Source organism: Centrocercus urophasianus, unplaced genomic scaffold (genome assembly GCF_019232065.1).
Source record: "Centrocercus urophasianus isolate 14NV4802_14NV808 unplaced genomic scaffold, USGS_Curo_1.0 seq_5, whole genome shotgun sequence".
Classification (NCBI taxonomy): domain Eukaryota; kingdom Metazoa; phylum Chordata; class Aves; order Galliformes; family Phasianidae; genus Centrocercus; species Centrocercus urophasianus.
Genome location: NW_024885088.1, coordinates 3,954,456 through 3,976,936, shown reverse-complemented (window position 1 = coordinate 3,976,936; position 22,481 = coordinate 3,954,456). Strand labels below are relative to the sequence as shown.

At 42.1% G+C, this 22,481-nt stretch overlaps 1 protein-coding gene across 1 annotated transcript; it reads left to right on the top strand.

Moving 5' to 3' along the window:
* The first annotated feature begins 1,698 nt into the window (after nucleotides 1-1,698).
* TTLL12 (tubulin tyrosine ligase like 12) lies at nucleotides 1,699-20,780 on the top strand. The gene is made up of 14 exons (XM_042834955.1): nucleotides 1,699-1,838; nucleotides 6,067-6,242; nucleotides 8,056-8,254; nucleotides 9,345-9,504; nucleotides 9,830-9,963; nucleotides 12,765-12,841; nucleotides 14,028-14,144; nucleotides 14,256-14,450; nucleotides 15,362-15,473; nucleotides 16,276-16,427; nucleotides 16,516-16,597; nucleotides 17,049-17,117; nucleotides 19,240-19,378; nucleotides 20,270-20,780. The coding sequence occupies exons 1-14, from the start codon at nucleotides 1,719-1,721 to the stop codon at nucleotides 20,419-20,421; spliced, it is 1,884 nt and encodes a 627-aa protein (XP_042690889.1). The 5' UTR covers nucleotides 1,699-1,718; the 3' UTR covers nucleotides 20,422-20,780.
* Nucleotides 20,781-22,481: the final 1,701 nt, after the last annotated feature.

Here is a 22,481-nt window from a genome sequence, read left to right as displayed (position 1 = left end):
ATTAGAAAGGTCAATTTTGTTTGGTTTTTTTTTTTTTTTTTTAACTTCCCTGATTGTAAACACTTGTGCAAAACTTGTGCACTGTCAAACTCAACAAGCACTTTGCCTCAGTAAGGGCTGAGGCATTGTTTGGGTACCGCAAATTAGTCACTATTCCTAAGAAAACAATCAGAATAATATTCTGAGGTAACTTTACAGATATTTCCACTTTACTTTACAGATATTATCAACAAGTACCTGTTTTTGTAATGAGAGGTGACAGCGGGGCTACTGCTTTTTTTTGCATCACAAGCGGTCAGTGATGTGGGGTAGGAATACTTGCTCCTGAAAGCCTTGTTGTGTAGCCCCGCAGCTGAGATGGTGATGTGAAATGACCAAGTGTTGGACTCTGATCCCTGCTGCAGGATATAGATATACTCCTGGTGGAAAAACAGCAGAACAGGCTGAGCTGCAGGCAAATAAAACCTCATTAGATAAAGTAAGGAGATAAATACAATTTACTGTTGCTTCCACATCTCAGAGTCTCACTGCTCTTAATCCCAGTGATTCTGACTGCATTTTATTATTACCTTGAGTTCACCAGCAACAGTTTTGACCTGCCTGACCTGCACAGTCACCCAAACAGCCTGGAACCACAGACAGCTGGCCGGTGGCCAGAAGTCCTGCCCAAAGTGAGGTGAAGGTGCACACAGGCAGTGAGAAAGCACCTGCCTGCACTTGGCAAAAACAAGGTTACGTAAATCTTCAGGATCACATTCCCCCCAGGACAGGACATGCTCAGTGCAGCTCTATTGAACAAGGAAATGAAAAGACATCCTACTTTTCTTACTGGATTTGCTTAAGGAAGAAACAAGTCTTGTGACTTGGTATACACGATACAGGCTGTACATGAGGGTGTGTGTATCCATAATACACATCCTGTAGTGAGCCTATGGCACAGCAATAGCTGAGAGAAGGGTGGTTGTGGGAGCTTTTGTAGTAACCAAGATCCCCGCGAGAGCTGTGAGCAGTCTAGTCCCTGCTTTTTATAATGCAGGGGTGAGATCTCCACCACAGACATCCTTTCTCCAAGCTACAATATTAGCAGAAATATCTACAATCATAGAGACGCGTAGCAGGAACCCAGTTAAGGCAGCTGGTTTTTGACACTGTTGCTCATTTAGGCAGGTCTGCTTAGTGACATGCTGTGAACACGTGGGAGCACATGGTGGGGTGGACAGGGGAAGATCAGCCTGTGTCTTCTATTCAGATAGCCTGGGGATCGTGCTGGAACGGCAGCATATGGTTACAGCATGCATCTCATCTCTTTATACCGTCAGTGTCTGACCACGGTACCACAGCTCTTTGACAGAGATCTGCCTCATGATAACTGATTACGTGGAGAAAGGACTGCTGGGCTAGCTACTCTATATCACACATCAGTCCAGCAACACAAGGCGATTTCTTCAGTGTGACACTAATGTTCATTCTCCACTTAAGGAGCTCCGCGATTTGGACGCTTTCTTGACCAGCAAGTTCCATCGAAAAGCGAACGCGTCCAGCGACACCACGCACCATTGCAGCAGCCCACAGCCGCGCCTCTCAGCGCGATGAGGCCCCACCCGCCACGCGCGCGCAGTTCCCGCTCCGTCTCCCTCCCCGGTCAGGCCCCACCCGGCATGCTCCGCTTCGCGGCGGGGCGGGCAGGGGTACGGCAGCAGTTTGCGCCAGGCTCGGCCATGTCGGGGGACGGCGATGAAGAGCTGGCGGGTTTCGTGGCCCTGCACGGGGCTGCGCTCCGCGCCTCCTGCGTCCCGGCGCGCTACTGGGAGAGCCTGTGCCGTAAGCTGCGCGGAGAGGTGAGTGCGAGACGGGGCTGGGGAGAGCGCTGTGGCCGGGGTTAAGCAGCGGCGGAGCGAGGAATCCCTTTTGCCTCGTGTTTTCAGCGGCTGACCGCCGTTCGATAAGAAAAGAAAGAGGAAATGGGTCGTGAGCGGGACCGCTTTTGTCGGTAGGCACGGTTCAGAATTGTTTAGGATGTGGTGCGTGTGCCGCCAGCCTCAGCGGTGAGGAAAGGTAGCGTGGATTTGCTGGAGCAGTGGAACCGGGAGCTGAGGCGGGAAAGGCAGGACCCGAAACCAGCTGTGTGGAAAAGTGAGAGCGCTCCGGGGAGTCTGGAGGAGTCAGCCTACGGGAGGCAATAAGGGCGAGGTGAGCTCGCTGTCCTGGGGCGGAGTGAGCTCGATGAAGCCTGAGGGTGTGGGGAGAGGGAGGGAGCGAGCAGGGGTTGTGGTTTAGGAGATAGGGTGAGAAGCTGCAGGGTGGTGGGTGAGGAAGAAGAGCTGTGGTTAAGCAGTTGTACAAAGAAACTCAGCTCTGATTGTTTGAGTGCCTTCTTTTTTTTTTTTCCTCATCCCAACTTCACAGTTGAATGGAAGTTTAAGAAGATGTGATACCATCAGAGTGCTTGCAGCACACTCAGGAGGGTTTAAATGCATTTCTGGTTGTTTCTAACAGCTGCATGTCTGGTACTGCAAGTAAGAGGAATAGCTGTGTATTGCAGAGAGAATACATCTACGTTAACTCAAGCAAATGCTCTCTCATAGAATCATAGGGGTTGGAAGGGATCTAGTCCAACCCCTGCTAACAGAGGTTTCCTACAGCAGGTTACAAAGGAAAGTGTCCATGTGGGTTCTGAGTATCTCCAGAGAAGGAGACTCTACAGCCTCTCTGGGTAGCCTGTTCCAGTGCTCCATCACCCTCACTTTAAAGAAGTTTTTCCTCGTGTTCAGATGGAACTGTTTAGATCTCAGTTTCTGCCCGTTGCCCCTTGTCCTGTTGACTGGGCACCTTTGAAATGAGCCTGGCCCCATCCAGTTGTCTCCTACCATTTGACATTTATGAGTATTGATAAGCCACAAACTTCTTGGTTGAAGTTGAGAGGGAAGAGAATTGAATGAGGAAAACCATAGCCATGATACTTCCACAGGGGCTGGCACAGAGAAGGCACATATCCTAGTGTGGCACAGTGCACGCTGTTTCAATATGCTTGCTACAGTGGCTGAGTGTACTTGTTTGTCCAGGGTGCGTGGAGAGAGAAATGTAATGATTTCAGTGTGCTTAAGATAAACCAGGCTGCTAATGGTGCGTGTCTCTGCCATTGCAGCTTCTAGATTTTATCCAGAAGGACAAAAGGATATGGAGAAGACTGTGTAGGAAAAATTACAATGAGGAGTGCAGTGGCCTGGGATGAACTCTTGAAGCAAGCAGGCCCACAGTATCTTGCTCAAAGCTTCAGCAGGAAGGCAGCAGAGGAGGTGAAGGAAAAGGATGAAAATGCTCAGGGACTTTTAAGCGAAGAGTAATTGGGGAAAATAAATCTGTGAAACGCAGACTACAGCATGAGTTCTCTTGTTTCCTGTGTGAAGGTGGAAGGAATTTTTCATCTGTCTTAACCTGTTACAAAGATTAAAATTTTCTAGCGTAGAACTTGGAAAACTTGTATGCATTACGTAGATAAAATCTCCTCTTACATCAGTACATCCAGAACCCAGCCCAGGCAGCTGTTTTCCAGCATGAATTTGCTTCAACATACAGCACCTTACCTGCTGTATGCTAGAGCCTGCAAGAGAAGTGGAGGGGTTTCACTTACCTTGAGAGCTGCTAGAGCCGTTTTGCTCCTGAGAGCCTTGTGTAACCACAAATTACACTGAGTTGCTCATCCCAAATGTGATGTATCTGCTAGGGCAAGAAACCCGCATTTACTTACTTCCTTATTTTGCATTTAGCAAAACTGGCAGGCCCCTATGTATTGCAGTGAGTATTTTTGTGGCCCTGAGAAACCATTGTTCAAACTTGGACAAAAGCAGACCCTTAAGTGGTGTCTTCTACTTAACTATCAGTAGGTGTGCAGCATGATTAGTGTTACCAGACTTTATTTTGCAGAGCAGGGAAGGGCATGCTGCTGCTCACAGGCTGCCTGTGGCTTTCACAACAGTTTGCAGCATGCCTGCAAGGAATTTGCTGAAGGTGCCTGTGCATGGCAGTCCTTGTTTCGCACTGTCTAGTTTACTGGGTTTGTAAGGTTGGAGTTGTACCTGAATGTGAAGGGACAGAGGGCTTGCCCAAACCTGGCTTGCTTACAGCTGCTTCTCTGTAGCTGGCCCTCCTCGCACTGCCAGGCCCTCACCATTTGTTAGGCACAGGCAGCACGTGTCAGGTGGGCTGTGGTACATCACGCTTGCAGTTTTAACTTCCTAATGGCTTCTGGTCATTTCACTGCTGCCTTTAATGATGATGTTGGGGAAAGCTCATGCTTCTTGCTGCCTTTCAGGACTGGGTTTAGTGCTTGTGCGGCAGCCAGCTCAGGATGCTGCTCCAGCTGGGAGCCACCTGACAGAAATGAGCAGAATGCTGCTGGCAGCCACCCGAGAAAGGGCTTTTCCTATGGCTGGAACTTACCTCAGTGAAATCGGCTTAAAATGGCTGTGAACTGTACAGGCAGGCAAGCAGGATCTTAAAGGAAATGTTGGTGGCCCCAACAGCAAGAGATGGCAATACTGCTTGCTGTTGAGTAACATTATCCTCTTCCAGCAAAACTGGAAAACTAGAGATAAATTGGAATCGCTAGCTATTCAGATGCCTACTGAACTATGGGTGATGGTAAATCAGTTACTTATTTCTGTATTTTTAATCTCCAGTGAGGTTGTTTGCAAACTGATTTTATTTACCCTGAGAAAAACATATATGTGAAGTTAGCATGTGCATTCTCAGCATCGCTCTGCACCCCCTAGCCCAAAACAAAACACCATCATCAATCCTCAGGAGGCACTTGCAGGTATTGTCTGCTCTGCTCTATGATGCAGTGCTCTAGGTTAAAATCTGCAGCAGGTGCTCTTTCCCTGCTGCCCTCCCTTCTTGCTGCTAGCTCCCATGGGCAACTCTGCTTTGTCTAGGTGGCCTTGCTTTGCGAATGTGTTGATTTTCTTGCCCTCCAGCTGGGGCTTAGTGGAGATTATTGTCCTGAAGGAACAAATAAAAGCTTGTCTCTGCCTCTGGGATTTTCCAGCCAATAAGTTGTCAGTGTCTAGAGGTAATGACTTGTGATAGTGATGCAATGGGCTAGGTGCTTGACATGTTGAAGGAGTGTCTCTGGAGGTTACGTTTCCAGATGTTACCCTCCCTGCTGCTTACTAACGAGGTTAGATGGAAAAGTGTATTGTTAGGATGGCTTACTCCTCTTTAAAAATGATGTGTGAGAGGACTAATCATTTGTCAGCTCCTGTCTGGTTGACTACGTAGCATGACTGACTTAGCAGAACAGCTCCCTGCAAAAGGGTTTGAAATGTCTTCTGAGACTCTATACTTTTTCCTTCTTGAAATTACATGTTTAATTTGAAATCAGAGAAGTAGCATTGGTTTTCTGCAGCAGGCGTACAAAGCCACCATTAGGCAAGATTTGTGGCAGAAGGGAAACATGTGGTGGCCTTCACCTTCTTAATACGTTTAGATCAAACTGTTGCATCTAGAGTGACAAAGAATGCAAGTAAACCCTTTTCAGTGGACCAATTGAGCTAAGTATAGACTTCAGCTTGCAGCAATGTGAAAAGGCTCCAATCTCATCTGCAGGTGAGCAAACTGTTCCTTGTGTAAGGAAGGAGGAGGAAAATACTCCTGCATCTCTTAACTGACTCAGAACTTGACTGGGGGTCTTAATGTACTTCATCGTGGTTCTGGAACCTGGGTAACACCTGGGTTTGTTGAGCACTGCATGCCATAATATCAGATTGTATTTTGCAGTGATTCACTTGATTGTTGATTTTGGAATTGAACAAAAATAATTGTGATTAGTGGAATTAATGGATGATCGTCAACAGATCTGTTGATGCTAAAGAAACCAACACAGCTTCCTGCTGATGTTAAGCAGAGAAAATTCCCAGACAGCTCTATTAAAAGGTGAAAGAATGAATGCTAGACACCACTGTTGTCAGAATGCAGGCCAAAACTGTCTGTGCCTTGTCAGTGTTGCATTGTGCATACATGAGTACTGCCTCAACTAACTGCTTGTATTCTTACTTTCAACTTCAGGTGTTTGATGCTGGTGACTACTTTGGGATAATGCAAGTAGAAGAGGTAGATGAGGAAGAGGAAGGTGATGAAGCAATGGAAGATGAATTGAAAAAGAAGCCAAATCCTGGAAATGAACCTTGTTTCAAAGTTATAGTAACAAATGAGAATGGGATTCAAGCCTCCAATCCTGATAGGTGAGTAGTGATTTGCAAACTGGTCCTGTGTCCGAGTGGTCTTAAAGCCTACAGTGATGAGGGCAGTTTGTAATAAAACTTGCTTGGTCTTATTCAAAAATGCTCCTTTGTTTTGTTTTATATGTTGTTGTTTTTTGTCTGTCGTTCTTACCATAAGACACAGCTGCTTGTTTCAGAAAAGATAAATTATCTCCTGCTATGAAGCATAACTTGTAAAGAGCCCTAGGAGTGCAGGCATTTTATGTTGCTTCTCCTTAAATCATGGAGGAAGATGCTTATTAATCAGTTTTATGAAACTGAGAGAATAGAGAAGAGGTAACTTTGAGATGTCTGTAGAAATAAAATACACAGATTTGCAGATTCAGTGTGTTTTCTGTTGAACCTCAGGCTCAGGGGATACTGAGCTGCTGTAAGAGATGATACACAGACAGCTGAATTTCCTTTCGGTTGGCTATGATGTAATTCAAGAGTGTTGCCATACAATTGCCTGCTAGGCACATGTTGTATAGATCTTATTTTGCCAGACCTTTCATAGTTTTTTCTTTGGATCTTAGACTTTGTCTATTTACATAAACTTTGTCTTGATGAGTAAAAACAACATAGAGCGTGGGTATCTACCTTTATGTGCTTGCTTTAACCTAAGTCATTGCCTTTCTGAATCTGAGAACACAAATTGTAAAATTCAAAGCAACTCTTAGAAAGTCTTGGAGTTAATTGCAGCATTCAGATGTGTGGTTGTAGAAGCAGAATACCAACATGCTTGTTTGCTAACTGTCTTTTGAAGTAGATTTCCACCTTAGCATTCTCTAGAATCTCTAGGTTTAAAATTAAAGTAAGCTTATGCTGTGTGTAGAATATGATACACAATAATTGTTCAGGGATACTTGGCATACGTGACAGCTGAAATGTTTTTAACTTAATGAAAACTGAGAAGGGGAAATTAATAAGTAGAATTTACAATTCTTTGATGTGATTCAGTGAAAGGATATGGCCAAAGTGTGAAGAATCCTTCTGTTTAAGTAAGTTGGCTTTTGCTGTGAAAATCATGCAGCCAGCACAAGGGTTAAACTTCTCAAGGAGAGATATGCCAGTTGGCTGTGATTTTGTTTCAGATCGGTACTTCTTTTAAACAGTGCATTCTATTTCTGGGGAAGAAAAGAAAAACGGAGCCAAATAAAGAAAAAACAGTCAAAAACTTTAAAGTTTTTGAACTTGCAGCCTGTATAAGACTTCTGGTGATCATGCCTTTCCAACTAGTTCTACAGATGATTGTAGATATTGCAAGATCTCCTGGCTAGAAGGATCTGGGAATGCTTTTCCAAAACAGTACATAGTTTTTCTTCTTCAAGGCCAGGTTGGATGGGGCCCAGGCAGCCTTATCTGGTGTCTGGTAGTCCTGCCCACGTTGGGGGCTGGAACTGGGCAGGCTTGAAGGTCTCTTCCAACTCTAGCTGTTCCGTGAATATCAGGTTGATGTTGTGGAAGAAGGAAGAAAGTCCTGTGTTCCAGGATCCTAAGGAGAGCTGGGCTGGCAAACTGAGTGCACTGTTCTGTTTGTGCCTCATTATGGTAGAATGTCTGACTATTACACAATAAACTTTCTAGAACAAAAAGAGTGCTGTCTTACTGCTGGGAAGTTGTTCCTTACCTGTAATGGTACATGTGTGCTCAGGGAGTTACTTTGCCATTAAGAGAGTATTTAGTTACTGAACTTTCTGCAAGAACATGTAGCTCTTACTGAGAGAGGTATTTGGCCCTTGCATGGAAATATCTCTATACATTCCATTGTAATGCTATCAAAATTCTCTTGAAGCATTTTCCTCATCGACCATGCCTGGACATACCGCATTGAACACGCCCGCCAGCAGCTGCTTCACGTGCCTGGCTTACTTCACAGAATGGCAAATCTCATGGGCATCGATTTTCACGGAGAAATCCCAGATGAGGGCAGTGTTGAGCAAGTGTTGCAGGAAATGTGGAAGTACAATCAGACCTACCAGCTTTCTCAAGGGGTGAGTCTCTGAAGCTTGACTGGGCTGCTAAAAACTTCTGGGCAGCCCTGAGTGAAGCATTCCTGTATAAGGTAGAACAAATATACTTTTTTGACACAAAAATGTTCTTTTATGGGCATTGAACAATAAACTTCTATCTGGAAGGAGAGCAGATGCCATCTAAAGTTAGAATGTGTGGTGGCTTGCTCCCTCATTTCAGATAAGAATTTTGAGGGTTGTTTTTTTTTTCTTGTTTTTCCACACAGAGGAGAAGAGCCTTCTGCAAAGGGAGGACAGTAGAAAGGGGGGATCTGCTTGTGTGTCAAATTTGTTTTTTTTTTCTATTCATATTTACTTACAGTGAAGGAAAGACTCCTTTGTGAATCAAGTGCCTCACAAACAGGTCTCTCAGCAGCTATGCTCACAGCTTTCCTCATCTGTAGGGGTGTTTCACCTGCTGAGGATATACTTATGCTGTCAGATAAGTTAGCTTCCTGGTTTCAGTTTGGCATTTGATTGCCAATACAGTATAAATGTTAGCTCAACCTCAAGTGAGAACCAGCTAGTTTCAAGATGGTGTGCTTCCAGATGTAGCTTATTCCAGATCCTATTTTTAGGTAATGTAGATAAGACTACACCAACTTTGGTCATTCAGATGCAGTACATCTCCATCTTTCTATGTTGTGTTTTGGTTTCCTGTCTTTTTCTCATGAGTGACTCATGAATCGTGAAATTATATGCTCCCACTTGAAAAATGCTTCCCTGGAAGACAATTCAACCTATAGTTGAACTTGGCTTCAGTTTCCCTTTCTGACACTGAACTGCTTTGAATAGTGTAAGTCCAACTTGTGCGTCTCCCCTTCTGCATCTATAGAAGTGTGAGGAAACAGCCTTCTGTTGTGTTTATTCCCTGAGCTGGCTTCAGGGGAAGTGGATTTGGTAAGCAATAGCTTTGTAATAAGAGGAAGGATGGGACTCTGTAGTTACAAGAACAGACTTGCCAGTTTTCACAGTGTCTTGGATGCATGGACAACATTGTAGCGGGTACTGCCAGAACCTTCTGTCTTGTAGTTCTTTCCTATGCAGTATTTCTCACTCTCTAATTGTGCAGACTGCGGAAGAGAAAGTTCCTGTCTGGTATATTATGGATGAGTTTGGATCACGCATTCAGCATTCAGATCAGCCTAGCTTTGCAACAGCACCCCTGTTTTACATGCCTCAACAAATTGCTTACACTGTTCTCTGGCCCCTGAGAGACCTGGAAACTGGTGGTAAGTTGAGTCTGTGTTTGTTTGTTATTGACTTTGCACGTATACCTGTGGTTGGATGCCTCATTCTGCTCCCACCACGTAGAGGGGTAATAGTGTTCAGCTGCACGATTAAACTGTCGTAAGTCAGCTGGTTTTGACCTAATTTTTGCATTGCAAGTAATACCCTTTTTCATGTAGTTCTTTAATTATATCTAATTTTGCATTTTGATCCTGACAGTTGTAGCATTACTAACTGTCCAACCTTCATTTGTATGATGAGGCATGAGGGGGATTTCCGAGCGTAGAATTAAAGACTTCCTGAAAGTCTCTCCTTGTTTTACTGCAGATGAAGTGACCCGTGATTATGCTTACGGGGAAACTGATCGCTTGATCAGGAAGTGTGTTTTGCTACCCTGGCTGCCCAGTGAGGTATTGGATGTCAACTGCTTTACCCCAGAGCCATCAGATGAGCATTACCAGGTAGGGTGTAACAGATGTCATATTTTATCCTTTCAGAGATGGCGTCTAAAGAGCTAATCAAAGAGTTCTGGTTCTGCTTTTTGTCAGGCTTAAAGATTGACTCAGAGCATAGGTACTAACTAAAAAAAAGCATAATGAAATGAGAAATATCTGGCATGTGATATAACTTACAGAACTGAGGCAACAGAAATTGTCTATGTTATTGCGGTATTTCTTCATGTAAATACAGTGCAAGGTCTTTCATATAAGGTACCTATCTTCAGTTCAGTGTTTGAGACATTGTCTAACGTGCTTACCCACTAGATCTATCACTGTAGTACTTCTGGTCTGTCTTGAATTACAGAAGGATTCATCTTAGTACACTGGGATAATTATACTTTTCAGTCTGATTACTCATTTATCATGTGATTTAGAATTGCTAAATATTGTAGTGGAGACAATGTCCTTAATTTGATACCACTGTTATAAAACCTAGAGTCACAGAATGGTTTTTGGGTTGGAAGGGACCTTAAAGCCCATTTAGTTCCAACCCCCTGCCTTGGGCAGTGTTACGACCCACCAGATCCAGGGCCCCATCCAAACTGCCCTGTGCCAGTGCCTCACTATCCCTTCCTCCTAACATCCAACCTAAATCTTCCCTCTTTCAGTTTAAAACTGTTCCCCTTTATTCTATCAATACCAGACCATGTAAAAAGTCAGTCTATCTCCTGTTTATAAACTCTCTTGAAGTACTGGAAGGCTGCAGTGATGTCTCCCCAGAGCCTTCTCAGGTTTTCTTTGTAGGACAGGTGCTCCAGTCCTCTGAGCATCACGAAGGACACACGTTTTACCTACGTTTATTCACTTTTCTCACATTTTTGCTTTAATAAAAATTATGAGAAATTTTGTTACTTCTATACATTAGCTCTAGTATTTATCTTTTGTCTGGCCCAGAACAATTTCTGTTCATTCAAGCTAAAATGTTGGATCCCCATGTTCTGTACCAGCAATCTGCTGCTTTTGATGGAGGATGGTCAGAAAACTCCAAATTCAGCTAGTTATTAACTAGGCAAAAATTAAGCTGATTTTGTTGAATAAATGCATATGACCAAAATAGGCTGTTCTGGAACCACTGTCATATGGGTTGGGATTTTGCATTTTTGAAGAGGGGTGGGCATACTTCCTATTTACAGATGAGAAATGATGCTCATATAGTTCTGATCTTACAGTTCTCTTGGCAAATGTGCCTGGATCTCAGATAAGGCAATATGTTGCTTAGTTCAAGTGTGTGGCAAACAGGCAAATATTATACTCCTTTCCTATCTTGCCTTGAAAACATTTTTTTTTTTCCTCTGGAATATTTAGCTGTAGATGATTGAAGATTTAGACTGGTGACAGATCAAAGAAAAAACTTTGTATGTAGTATAACTCAAGAAGGGAAATACCTATGAAGAGATGCATGTTGCTGAAGCTTCTGGTTGCCATAGCTTAGCATATACAGAGCTGTGTGCGCAAAAAAATCTGACTGTGTCAGATTTGTTCAGTCTTTGAGCCAGCAGTTTTGCAAGGTAGTGTAAATGTTTGCTATCTCTACAGCTTTTGCAGCAGGGAATGCTTTACTACTACACACAAATAATTTGTTGTTTGCTTGGCTGAGTTGTTGGTTTTGCTGAGCTGTAGCTAAGGGTGTTACTTTTGAGGCTCTAATTTTCCTTAAAATAGAAGCAAAGACTCGTGGAGTATTTTGGGTTGGAAGGGCCCTTCTGAAGATCATCTAGTTCCCATAGATCTTACAAGATTTCAGCCCTGCTTAGAAAAGCAGAGTTAATACAGTAATGCTGCAGATGAAATCTCACCTGGTTTTTGTTCTGCTACCTCACTGTATTCTTCAGCACAGACCACAAAGTCTGTGACTTCAGTGGTACTGCCGGTAGTGATTTGGGCACTGATTGCAGAAAGCAGGCTCAGAGGAGACAGTTCCTAATAAAGGCACTTCTAATGAAATGTCTGACTTTAAAGAAGCGATCTCTTGGGAGACTCAAGTAGTTGCAGTTCTGCAGCAGGTCCCTGAATTTGAGCTATTTGAGAATAGATGCAAACAAATCTTCTGGCACCATTCTGAGAATTGTAGTCATCTAATTTGTATTTGTATTGTCCAGCTTGCTTTAGAAGGCAGTGTCTCTGGTTTGGTTTTGCTTACACTTTCCAGTTAGAGGTGATTGTACTTCCTGTAACACCCTTGAAGATGAAGGGCACGTCTGACTGGGCAGATGTTCTGCCCTTTGTTCCTTCTTTATCAGTGGCCTCTTAATTCTGACCCCCTTCTGCCTCTGCTCTTGTACTGATTTATTTTTTTTTAATTATTTTACTTTTATTTCTTGCTGGGCAGCGTATGACACAACGTAAGTTTCTCAGAACGTGACTCTGCAGTTCACTTGAGCCAGGCAGTGCAGTGGTCAGACACACAGACTGTCATTTTTGCTGTGGCTACAAACACACCTGTACACCTGTATTTAAAGACTTATGTGAAGAAAAGGAATTGCATTAAACTGTCTGTAAGGTTTGATAACTTGATAAAACCTCAATAGACATTGATAACATTAATAAAAAACTTGGATGAACATGTAATCATTGAGTATTTTAGTTATCATTTTTTCTTTTAAAATTGTTTTCCAGTCACTTATCTTATAAATATGACTGTGTGCACGTTAAAAGGCAGTTTGGTCTGTGCTGCTGTTCTTATTTGCTGATCCTTGTGAAGTCTGACTCAAGGCTGCCTGTTTACTGTGACTATTATTAATTTCTTTATTTTTGGTTTTTAGGCTATTTTAGCAGAAAACAAGGAGAAACTCCCCATAGCAATCAACCCATCAGTTTATGATAAAGACAAAGTTTTCAAGTATGTATCTGCAAACAAAATGCTTTCTTACCAAGATTAAGTATGATGCTTGCAGTGTGCTGGAGTTACGTGAGAATATCAAATGCTTCGAGACTTTGTTACAGCATTATAAGGCTGTTTTACCTCCAGGTCACCACTTTGAATCCTATTTCCCTCAGCAAGGACTAAAAGTTGCTCCAAAACAGTGGATATTTGTCCTGTTCTTGAGATGAATTTAGTGCAACTTGTTCCGGGCCTTTTGTCTGATTTGGTGCCATACTTCCTTCAGCTGTGCAGGTGTTCAAGAAGCCACATTTTGCAGAAGGAAATACTGGAAGGGCTGTATAAGGATATTAACTTCACCAAGTTTTAGTAGTGGGGAAAGAATTAGGACTTCTTTTGATAAATGCCAGTGCTTAGAATTAGTTTCTTCTAGTCTTACTCTCCAGGGTAAATAGTACAGTGAAGGTAATATGTCTCACACAGAGCTATGCAGGATGTCTGTAGCAATAAACAAAGCATAAGAGACATGCTTCAGATGTTGGGGGTTTTTGAAAAGAGTGTTTCTCCCTGTGAATGGGCTGTTCCAAAAGTTGATCCTCTCCTGGGATTGTATCTTCTGATTGGTTGGTTGCAGAAGAGGAAAGAAGAGTTAATTGATGAGAGCAGGTCTGGAGAGCAGGAAGAGTATTGTGACACCTTAAGAAAAAAGAAAAAATAACAGTTGTTTAATCTGTTGAAATGCTCATTTACTGTTCTAACTGCTTTTCTACGTCAGTCTGACATTGAGTCTTCATGTTAAGCTCTGAAACTGTGCAGGTTTCATATGGATTTGCTCCTTGTTGCTGACAGGTTGATGGTTAGGGCTCTTCCACCAATGAAGGTACTTAGAAGGTATTTCTCCCTCAAGGGCTCTTTCGTGTGTAATAGTGAATTCATGTTAGTGCTCTCCCATCAGGGACTGTCACAGTTCTCAATTGCAAGTTTTGTTAAAGTTGCTGGAGCAAAGCTGTCTTTGAGATGTTTTGTTTCAAAACTTTTTTTTTAATCTGTTCCACAATATTTCTTTTTTTTCTGTAGGTTAGAAGTGTAACACTTGCAGGGAGCCAACATTTAAAAAACCAAAACACTGTTTTCTATTCGAGCAGCAGCTGATCATTTTCAGAAATCAAACTCTCATTTTTCTTCATATCTCTTTTTCTTCTAGGGTGTTCACAGACATCCAACAAGTCCTCAACAGCCTGACACATCCTCGTTTCATATTCACAGACAACGAGGCAGAAGCAGACATCCTCTACAACTTCTCACACTTCAAAGATTATAGGTTGTAAATCTTTTCCTGATAAGGGAAATTCTTTTCTTTTTTCTTTCTTCCTCTATAAGCGATCCAAAAGGCCTTTCCCCTCCTCAGTTTAACAGCTCCTTTGTTGTGCAGGAAGCTGAGTGAGGAAAGACCTGAAGTAATGCTGAATCAGTTCCCGTGTGAGAACCTCCTGACTGTCAAAGACTGCCTGGCATCCATATCTAGACGAGCTGGAGGGCCGGATGGGCCAAGATGGTTGCCGCGTACTTTTAACCTGCAAACAGAGCTGCCCCAGTTCATCTGTTACTTTCAGCAGCGTGAGAGAAGGTGGTTGTTATTTCTCCTACCTTACATCTTGTGCTTTTGATCCCAATTTATTCAAAGATGAGTGTCTTGCATTTGGAGATTTGCAACTGGTTTGTCTGATGTTTAAATTCCTCTTATTTATCAAGGATTGAGCACAAATGCAATGTGCATATAAGGCAAAGGGAAGAAGGCAGTAAGTTTCACAGAAATAAAACCATCTGAAGTTAACACTGCTAACTTCAGCTCAGTTTGAGCTGTTTATCATGCAGCCCGAGCAGTTTCTCAGATTGCTTTATTAACTGAGGAAAGAAGGACATAGTGTCACCCTGTCCTTGCTCAAAAAAATGTACTGAGTGAAGACCAGGATGTTACTTGTTTTCCTTGAGGATGTTTCAAGGAATATTGCCCCCTTTAGGTGACTTAGCACTGGGAAGTGAGATGAGAATGGTATACTCTTCTTTTCTTGCAGTGTGAATTGCTGAGATACGGTCTGATTTCTTCCCCAGGGAGGCAGTCATGGTGTAATGTATTATGAATTATTTGCAGGTGTTAAGAGAATCACCTTAGAAACTGAGGTGATTGCCTGCCAGCACAGCCTCAGACTCTTGACAGAATGATGTCTGTACCGTGGCCTCTGTGTGTTTGTGGTGTTAATGTTCATGTGTTGTTCTTCTCTTTTAAAGTAGTAAGATACACAGAAGGAAATCAGCAGTGAGAATATGCTAATCCCTAACGGAAAAAAGTGAAAGCTACCATTGCCTTTTCTGCCTTTTACACCATTGCTTGAAGCTATCAGTCAGAAGTCCTTAGTTCTTGCACTGTAGTGCCCAGCTTTATAAAGGGATTAAGACATAGGAGTATGTAGATCAGTTCAAGTGAATGTTCAGACAGATGAATGAAGCTTATAGGCTTTGGCTTTCTATCTCTCACAGAGGAGAAGACAATCACTGGATATGCAAACCGTGGAACCTGGCCAGAAGCCTGGACACCCACATCACCAAGAGCCTTAACAATATCATCAGGCATAGGGAAAGCAGCCCAAAGGTTAGAGACCGTGGCTTTGAGTGAGATTTTAAATGGATTTCTGAAAAAGCTGTTACAGGAAGTGGTCTAAGACTAGAAGGAAGGAAACTTATTTTCTTCAAAATTTGTACATTGACCCATCAGCAGTCAGCTTCAGTGAATTCTGAGTTAATTATTCAAATCAGCACCATTTGTTGCAGTGATGGAAGACCCAAAGTGGCTGATGTTTTCTTATTTAAAAAAGAAGTTTTGCCCTGACAGTAATTAATGGTTCAGTGCATTTCTGCTTCAAGGCTAATTCTCAGATAAGATGATCACACCTTAGGTGTAGTTAGCATTGGTCATGAATTTTTGTACACTGTTGCTTCTGTCCCCTGTTGATCATTATTGTTGATCCATAGCTCAGCAGCACAAAACACTGCCAACAACAGAGAAATGATGGAGCTCTTCATTTTTTTTTCCTGTAGTATGCAGTCGTAATGTCAGACTGTCACCTGAGCTTTATTTCTGCTGATGTGTGCACTGCATGTATTTTTCTGGAATACAGGAGTGCCCAAATTGCTTCAGACTTAGACTTCAAGAGGTTAATGCCACTAAAATTGTAAATAAAAAGGCTTTCATACATTCTGGCTGCCCAGCTTTCCCAGGCAGGCTCCAAGGACTTTTATGAAACACCCACTGGCACATATCAGTTATTTATGCATGTTTCTTAAGTAAAACCAAAACATATACAAGGATGTCTTAAATCCTCAATATCTACTGCCACTTTCCATTTCAGTCAAATAATATTTTCCGTGGGGTTTTTTTTGTTTGTTTCTATTAGGTAGTGTGCAAATACATTGAGAATCCAGTCTTATTTCACCGAGAAGACGTGGGGATGGTTAAATTTGACATCCGTTACGCTGTGTTGCTGCGCTCCGTTAAACCACTCAAGCTGTTTGTCTATGATGTCTTTTGGCTACGCTTTTCAAATCGGTAATTGCCTTCGTCTTCCTTGTTTGGCTGATGGGACTTAGCTTCCAAGGGATCACGTTTGGTTCTAAGGAACTGTTTTATTCCTTAGGGCGTTTTCCCTTGATGACTTGGATGACTACGAGAAGCATTTCACTGTCATGAATTATGCTCCTGGTGTAACGTTAAAGCAGGTAAGCAAACAGTCCAAAATATTCCCTTATCTTTGTGTTGTTAAAGAATCTTCCAGTGCCTTCTTTGGTGACTATTCCCCAACACCCTGTGTTGTACCTAGCAGGCAGTCTCTGTTGGAAATATCCCAACAAGTTTTTTTCCTAGACATTTTGCTGTCTGGACCCCTAATAATTTGTGATAGGTAATACAAACCTACATCCTGAATAAGATCCACGTTAATTGAAATCAATAAGAAGAATTATTAAAATGGCAGCTAATCATTTTTAAAGACTGCAGTGTAATCCTTTGTATATAAACGCTAAAACAAGGAAGGGATTCAGGAAGTGTCCAACTCCCTACTTCTCTACCTGCATTTCTATGGATAACAAAAAAAAAAAGTTTGGTATTCCAATGTCATCTGATTGGTCAGTCATTCCCAAAGCAATATATCTTGCTTCTAAACTGTTCTAGGTACACTGTGAAGAATTTGTTCCTCAATTTGAAAAACAATATCCTGAACATCTGTGGACAACAGTACAGGTAAGTCAACAATTTGTCTTTAATTTCATGAGCATCTGTGAATCCAACTCAATAAACTGCCTTTAAGAAAAGTTACTTTTTTCCTCAGAAAACATACTTCGTGTTCATCAGCTTCATAAAGGACAGCAAATGTTAACTTTTACATTGTAATAATTTATTTACTTGGACTAATTCAACCTCAAATGCTGTTTTTAGCATTTGAGAATTTTTTTTCATGGCTGCATTGAGAATTCCCTGCACTGGACTTGGTAATAAAGCCAGTCTTAAATAATGTCAGGCTCTTGGGAGCAGGATCAGTTTTCCTGAGAGTTCTACCTGAGAAAGGATGTCATTTATAAAAGTCTGTGGTTATGAACATTCAGTATTCCATGCAAAACAGCAAGGAAGTCCACAGTATCAAGTGTTAATCATAACAGGTGCTGCTGTTACAACTCTGAAAAAGGTGTTTTCAAAGCTTTCAGTGCTATGCTGTTTCAATAGGGTATTAACACTGAATGTGGGGAGTTGAACCACTGAAATATTCAGGCTCTTGCTTCCGTTGTTCTGAAGGACTTCACAACACAAGAGGCTGCCAAAACAAGTAGAAAACTAATCTTCCCAAATCAGGTTTTGATCTACCTATATTAAGCAGAGCTGTAGGTCTAAAGATCTCCCTGTAAGCTTTCATGTTAGCTCACTTTGCAGGACACTGGAGCTCATTTGCAAGATGAGGATGTGCCCAGCTGTGCCAAAGTGACTGATGGAAATAAGCCTTACCTCAAGGGTGCTGTGCTCAAGGGGCTGCATTACCAGGCTGGATAGTGCAGAGGCTGTATTTACATACTGTGGCAAATTTTTTAAAAAGTTAAGCTGCTCTCTTCTCTTAGAAATAGTGAGTTGGTGGAGGAGGGATTTTTAAGTGAGCACGTTACTCCATTTGTTGAATTACATTTTGACTTGGGTGCTGTGATGTAGGATTTTCAGCTGCAGCTCTAGCTTCCCTGCATTAGCGAGCTGATCTTAGCCCTGTGGCTACCTTTGCACAAGAAAACTGATGATTCCCTAACACTAAGGCATACTTAGGCATATTTTATATGCAAATAAAAGGCTTCCAGTAGTGTATTTCTGAAAAATATGCAAGAAGGCAGATGAGGACATTGTCATTCTTATTCATAAGTAGTGCTTGAAAGAAAAAGCTGAATGTGAAAAGATGATTCAGAAGTACACACGGAACTGAATTGTGCATTCTTCCATATTTATAACTAGTCAAAAGATGCAGAAGAAATGGTGACTGAGTACCGATTAATGTGTATTCTTTCAAAAGTGAATAAATTACCCAGCTGTGGGTTGATTTGCATAAACTAATTCATATCCATTTTAACTAGAACCTCACATCCAAGGAAAGACATTCAGAGCATGACAGGTTTGCAGCATTAGGATTGAAATAGTCTGAAAGAGACTGCAGAGACTGAGAAACAGATCAGAAGAAACCATGCACAGGCTACTCAAAGTAGTGACATGCCACGTGCAGAGTATTACTCTCTTGCATCTGCAGTAAATCTGCAGTATCTGCAATATAGTTTCCATGCTAAGAATTACACCTGTATGTCCTGTTGGCTAATTGCTTATGGAAACACCAGTGTGGTAGACACAAACATACATAAACTTCCAGCACCGTTTATAGATGTCAGTGTAAGCAGGTAGAAAACTTTTCTTGGCAGAACAAAGCTAAGTTAGGTTTGACAGGCAGGGAAGGAAAAAACTTCACCTTTGCACTGCTGGCGTGCACAGAGCTTCCCTGGGTTCTCTCCTTCTCCTCCTTTGTGTAGAAGCGTAGTATTACACCTGATGCTTGAGAGGAAAGTTGATTCTAATGTGTGCCATCATTAGGATTTTTCTTGTACTTATTTGCTCCCAGAACTCCACAGATACCTGCTAAGCACTTGGCCCTTTCACTGTGTTGGTCTTCGTCTCAATGTATATTTTGAAGTCAATGCTGTGCAGATTTTTCTGTTGGCTAGTGTAATTTCTATAAACTCTTCAAAATATGAATGCATTAAGTGATTAAAAGGTGGGTTTTTTAGCTTGCTTCTGTAGTAGGAACTTTGCTTCGTGTTCTGAGACCTTTTTCTTCTATTACTAGGCAAACATTTTTAAGGCATTTGCTGAATTGTTCCAAGTTGCTTCAGCTAAACCTGCACCTCTTGGAATCTGTGATTATCCGTCATCAAGAGCACTATATGCCATTGACTTGATGCTAAAATGGGACACCAGCAGAGATGGTGAGAGAAGTTCGTTTCTTTGCATGTTGAATTCTTCTTTGTGAACATTTTCAGGAATTTATTTCCTTTGCTCAGATTCTTACGGATTTTCAAGCAGCGTAAACTCTGCACTCTGCACCTCCCACTGACATCAAAGGGCATCTGAAGTTGCAGGTCTGTGGAGCTAGATGCTGCTGTGCTGGTGACCTGTGATGGTAGAGGGAGCTGCTAACTGTGCTTGGCTGAGTCCATGCCTCCCTTGGACTCCTGCTATGGCTTTGTTTTAGTTTGCTGAAGCACAGCTGTACAGGGGCAAGTTTTCTTTCCAGTTTGCAGTGGGAGAATCCTTGCCTGTGTACTAAAGCCTTAAAGAGACATCATCCTGTGGCTTGGCCCAGTGTCTTCAGGTTGCAGTGTTATTTAGTTAAGCAGAAAAGGGACCATGTTTACTATTTCAGTGCTGTTGATGTCCATGGGACTGTCACTCAGTTGTCCCTGTGAGAATGTGTATATGGAGATGCTTCATGTTAATGTCACAGTATGGCTGACAACCACTTGGAGCCTTTCTTCCAGCTATTTGTGGATGACTGGTAGGAAAAAAAAAAAAGCCAAATAAGGCAAATTTCTTCTTAGCAGAAAGCTCAGATATGTCTGCAAGTGTGCCCTGTGCACACTTACCTCTTACAGGGGTAGAAAAGAATTCTCAGTTCCCAAGACACAAGCAAAATTCCATGCTTGTGCCTGGCTTTGCTGAAGGAGTGATTAGGAGTGAAACAAAAAAAACCCTGCCAGGTTGGGTCATAAAATATAACTTCTAGCCATTTTCAATGACTTCTAGCTTAATGACAGGCAATGGTTCAGGGTCTCTGTATAGCTTGCATTAAAAGGCAGTGTTTGTGTTCTCTTGGACAGGAAAAAGAATCATGCAGCCTCAGATTCTGGAGGTGAACTTCAATCCTGACTGTGACAGAGCCTGCAAATACCACCCTACCTTTTTTAATGATGTCTTCAGCACCTTATTTCTGGATGAGGCGGACAACTGCCACGTGACGTGCATCGTCTAGCCACAGGAGGCTTGATTCTTTCCTTCACAATCTGCTTAATAGCAATATTTACATTTCAGTTCTATGAGCTGCTGATGCAATTATTTTCCTGTATTAGTAACCCAGGAAAAAAAATCAGAATGCACATATACCTTATACTGTACTGATAATTGTTTTGTCTGCATTTTCCTTGTGTTGCTTCGTGCTGTAAATCACCAATTTGTATTGACCAAATGTCTTGTTTATTGACTATGGGAAACCTCAAAATAGGACAGAACTGGAACACCTGAGTTGTTTCTCAGGTAGACTAAGCTCTTGCTTTCTTGCTGGGAAACGTGGCGTAGTTCCCTGTGTGAACATTAAAATTACAGTTTACTGAATCATCTTGGAGTTTGTATATCATTTTGTTAGCCACTCTTCTGTTGTACAAAGTTCTAAAATTTTTATGTCATTAGGCAGAGTTAAAACAGGTTATTAAAGTTGCATTTGGCAAGTTTATTGAAAATGAAGTATATGAAGCTTGAATGAGGAAGGTGGGGGGAAAGATCAGTAAAAGCTCCTGGTAGTTTTTCAAAAGCTGTTCAGCATTTGCTGAAATCTGTGCATGAAGTTATTGGTCTGTGTTAATTTTGAGTTCTTGGTGCATACGAATGCTATAAAGTGGGAGAAAAAGAAATTTGAACTGTTAGCATCTCATTTCTGACCCACTGAAGAAAGATGAAGTATTCTATTTCGGGGTGCTCTTCTTCAGAAGCCTGCTTTGTTTAGTCAGCTAAAACACTGAGTAGAAGAGTAAACTGTCTCTGAAAGTTTGAGTGGCATTGAATGTTGCAACAGGTGCTTGAGACTGGCTCTGAGAGGATGCTCAGCAGATGCCCGGTGACTTGTAGGAAAGCAAAAGGCACTTTCTGCTTTGGAAGTACTTGAAAACAAGTAACAGAGACTGGATCTAGAGCAGAGGGGGAAGTTTCCTTCATCACAGAGGGGACAGCAGCATCATGTTTAGCAAACCAGAAGAAGTGACACAACAAAAGTAGTGAGATTTGTGTGGTAGGACCACAAGCCCACAGGGCTAAAATACTCTGTTATGCTTTTAGACAAAGATTTTTTGTTTCTTTTATCTTCCTTCCTTTAGGAAGCAGCTGGGTGAATTAAGCATCTCAGATCTTACTGTGTCAGCTACCGTAATCTCAGAGAGGAAAAACCCGTTTCCATTTCTAAGCAGCTTAAGTGAGAAGGTGCAGGTAGGAGACAATTTCAGTGCCTGTGTATGCAGTCTGCCAACAGCCCGGCTTTTTGCTCCACTGACAGGGCTGAATGGTGAGCACAGCACTTGTGGGTGCTCTGGCCAATGCTGCTGGGACTGCAGAGGTATGTGCAGACAGCTGCTGAGTATTTGGGTGCTCTTGGCTTATAAATACTCTGAATTTGCTGTTTTGTCTTGCCTGCTGTAATGCTGAAAAGAGAGGAAGGGGCCCCCTTTAGGCTACAGCATCCTGTTACCTCGCATTTTTTTTTTCTTCTCGTTCAAAACCTTTTTGTAACAAAAACAGTGGAAGAAAAGTAAGTTTACTTGTAGTTTAATGTATTTATCTGACACTTACGATTGTACAGTGCTTCCAAGTGGGGTGGCACAAATTGTGAAAAAGAGCTGGTCTTAAACACTTGCAGAGTACAGTGATCACAAGACACGGAAGCTGCAGTGAGACCATAAGGCACCATGCTTAGTGCTAAACATGATTGATTCAGGCCACAGTGGCACTTGTGGCTGTGAGGAGCAGCATTCTGGAAGCTGGATTTCTTCCTCTAAATGAAGTTGCAGTTAGTGCTTATTTCTGGTAATAGTTACAGTGCTATTTGTGATATAAAACGTGATGCTGCAATACAGAAAACCAGTACCTTCTGATGTGCTCTGTTGTTTAATTTGCTGCGAAACTTCATGCAGGCTTTGAGACTTGCCTACTTGAGGCACATTTGTTTAAAACAAGGATTGCAGCGTCAAATTATAATGTAGTGTAAATAGTTCAGCTAAAAAAGTAGTAAGGCATAACTTTCTTTAGAAAATTCTTGGAGCAAAAAAG

Coding starts and splice junctions, on each gene's coding strand:
- TTLL12 (XM_042834955.1), top strand. CDS start 1,719: ATGTCGGGGGACGGCGATGAAGAGCTGGCGGGTTTCGTGGCCCTGCAC. Junction 9,505..9,829: donor GAGAGACCTGGAAACTGGTG/GTAAGTTGAGTC, acceptor GTTTTACTGCAG/ATGAAGTGACCCGTGATTAT. Junction 17,118..19,239: donor ATCTGTGGACAACAGTACAG/GTAAGTCAACAA, acceptor TTCTATTACTAG/GCAAACATTTTTAAGGCATT.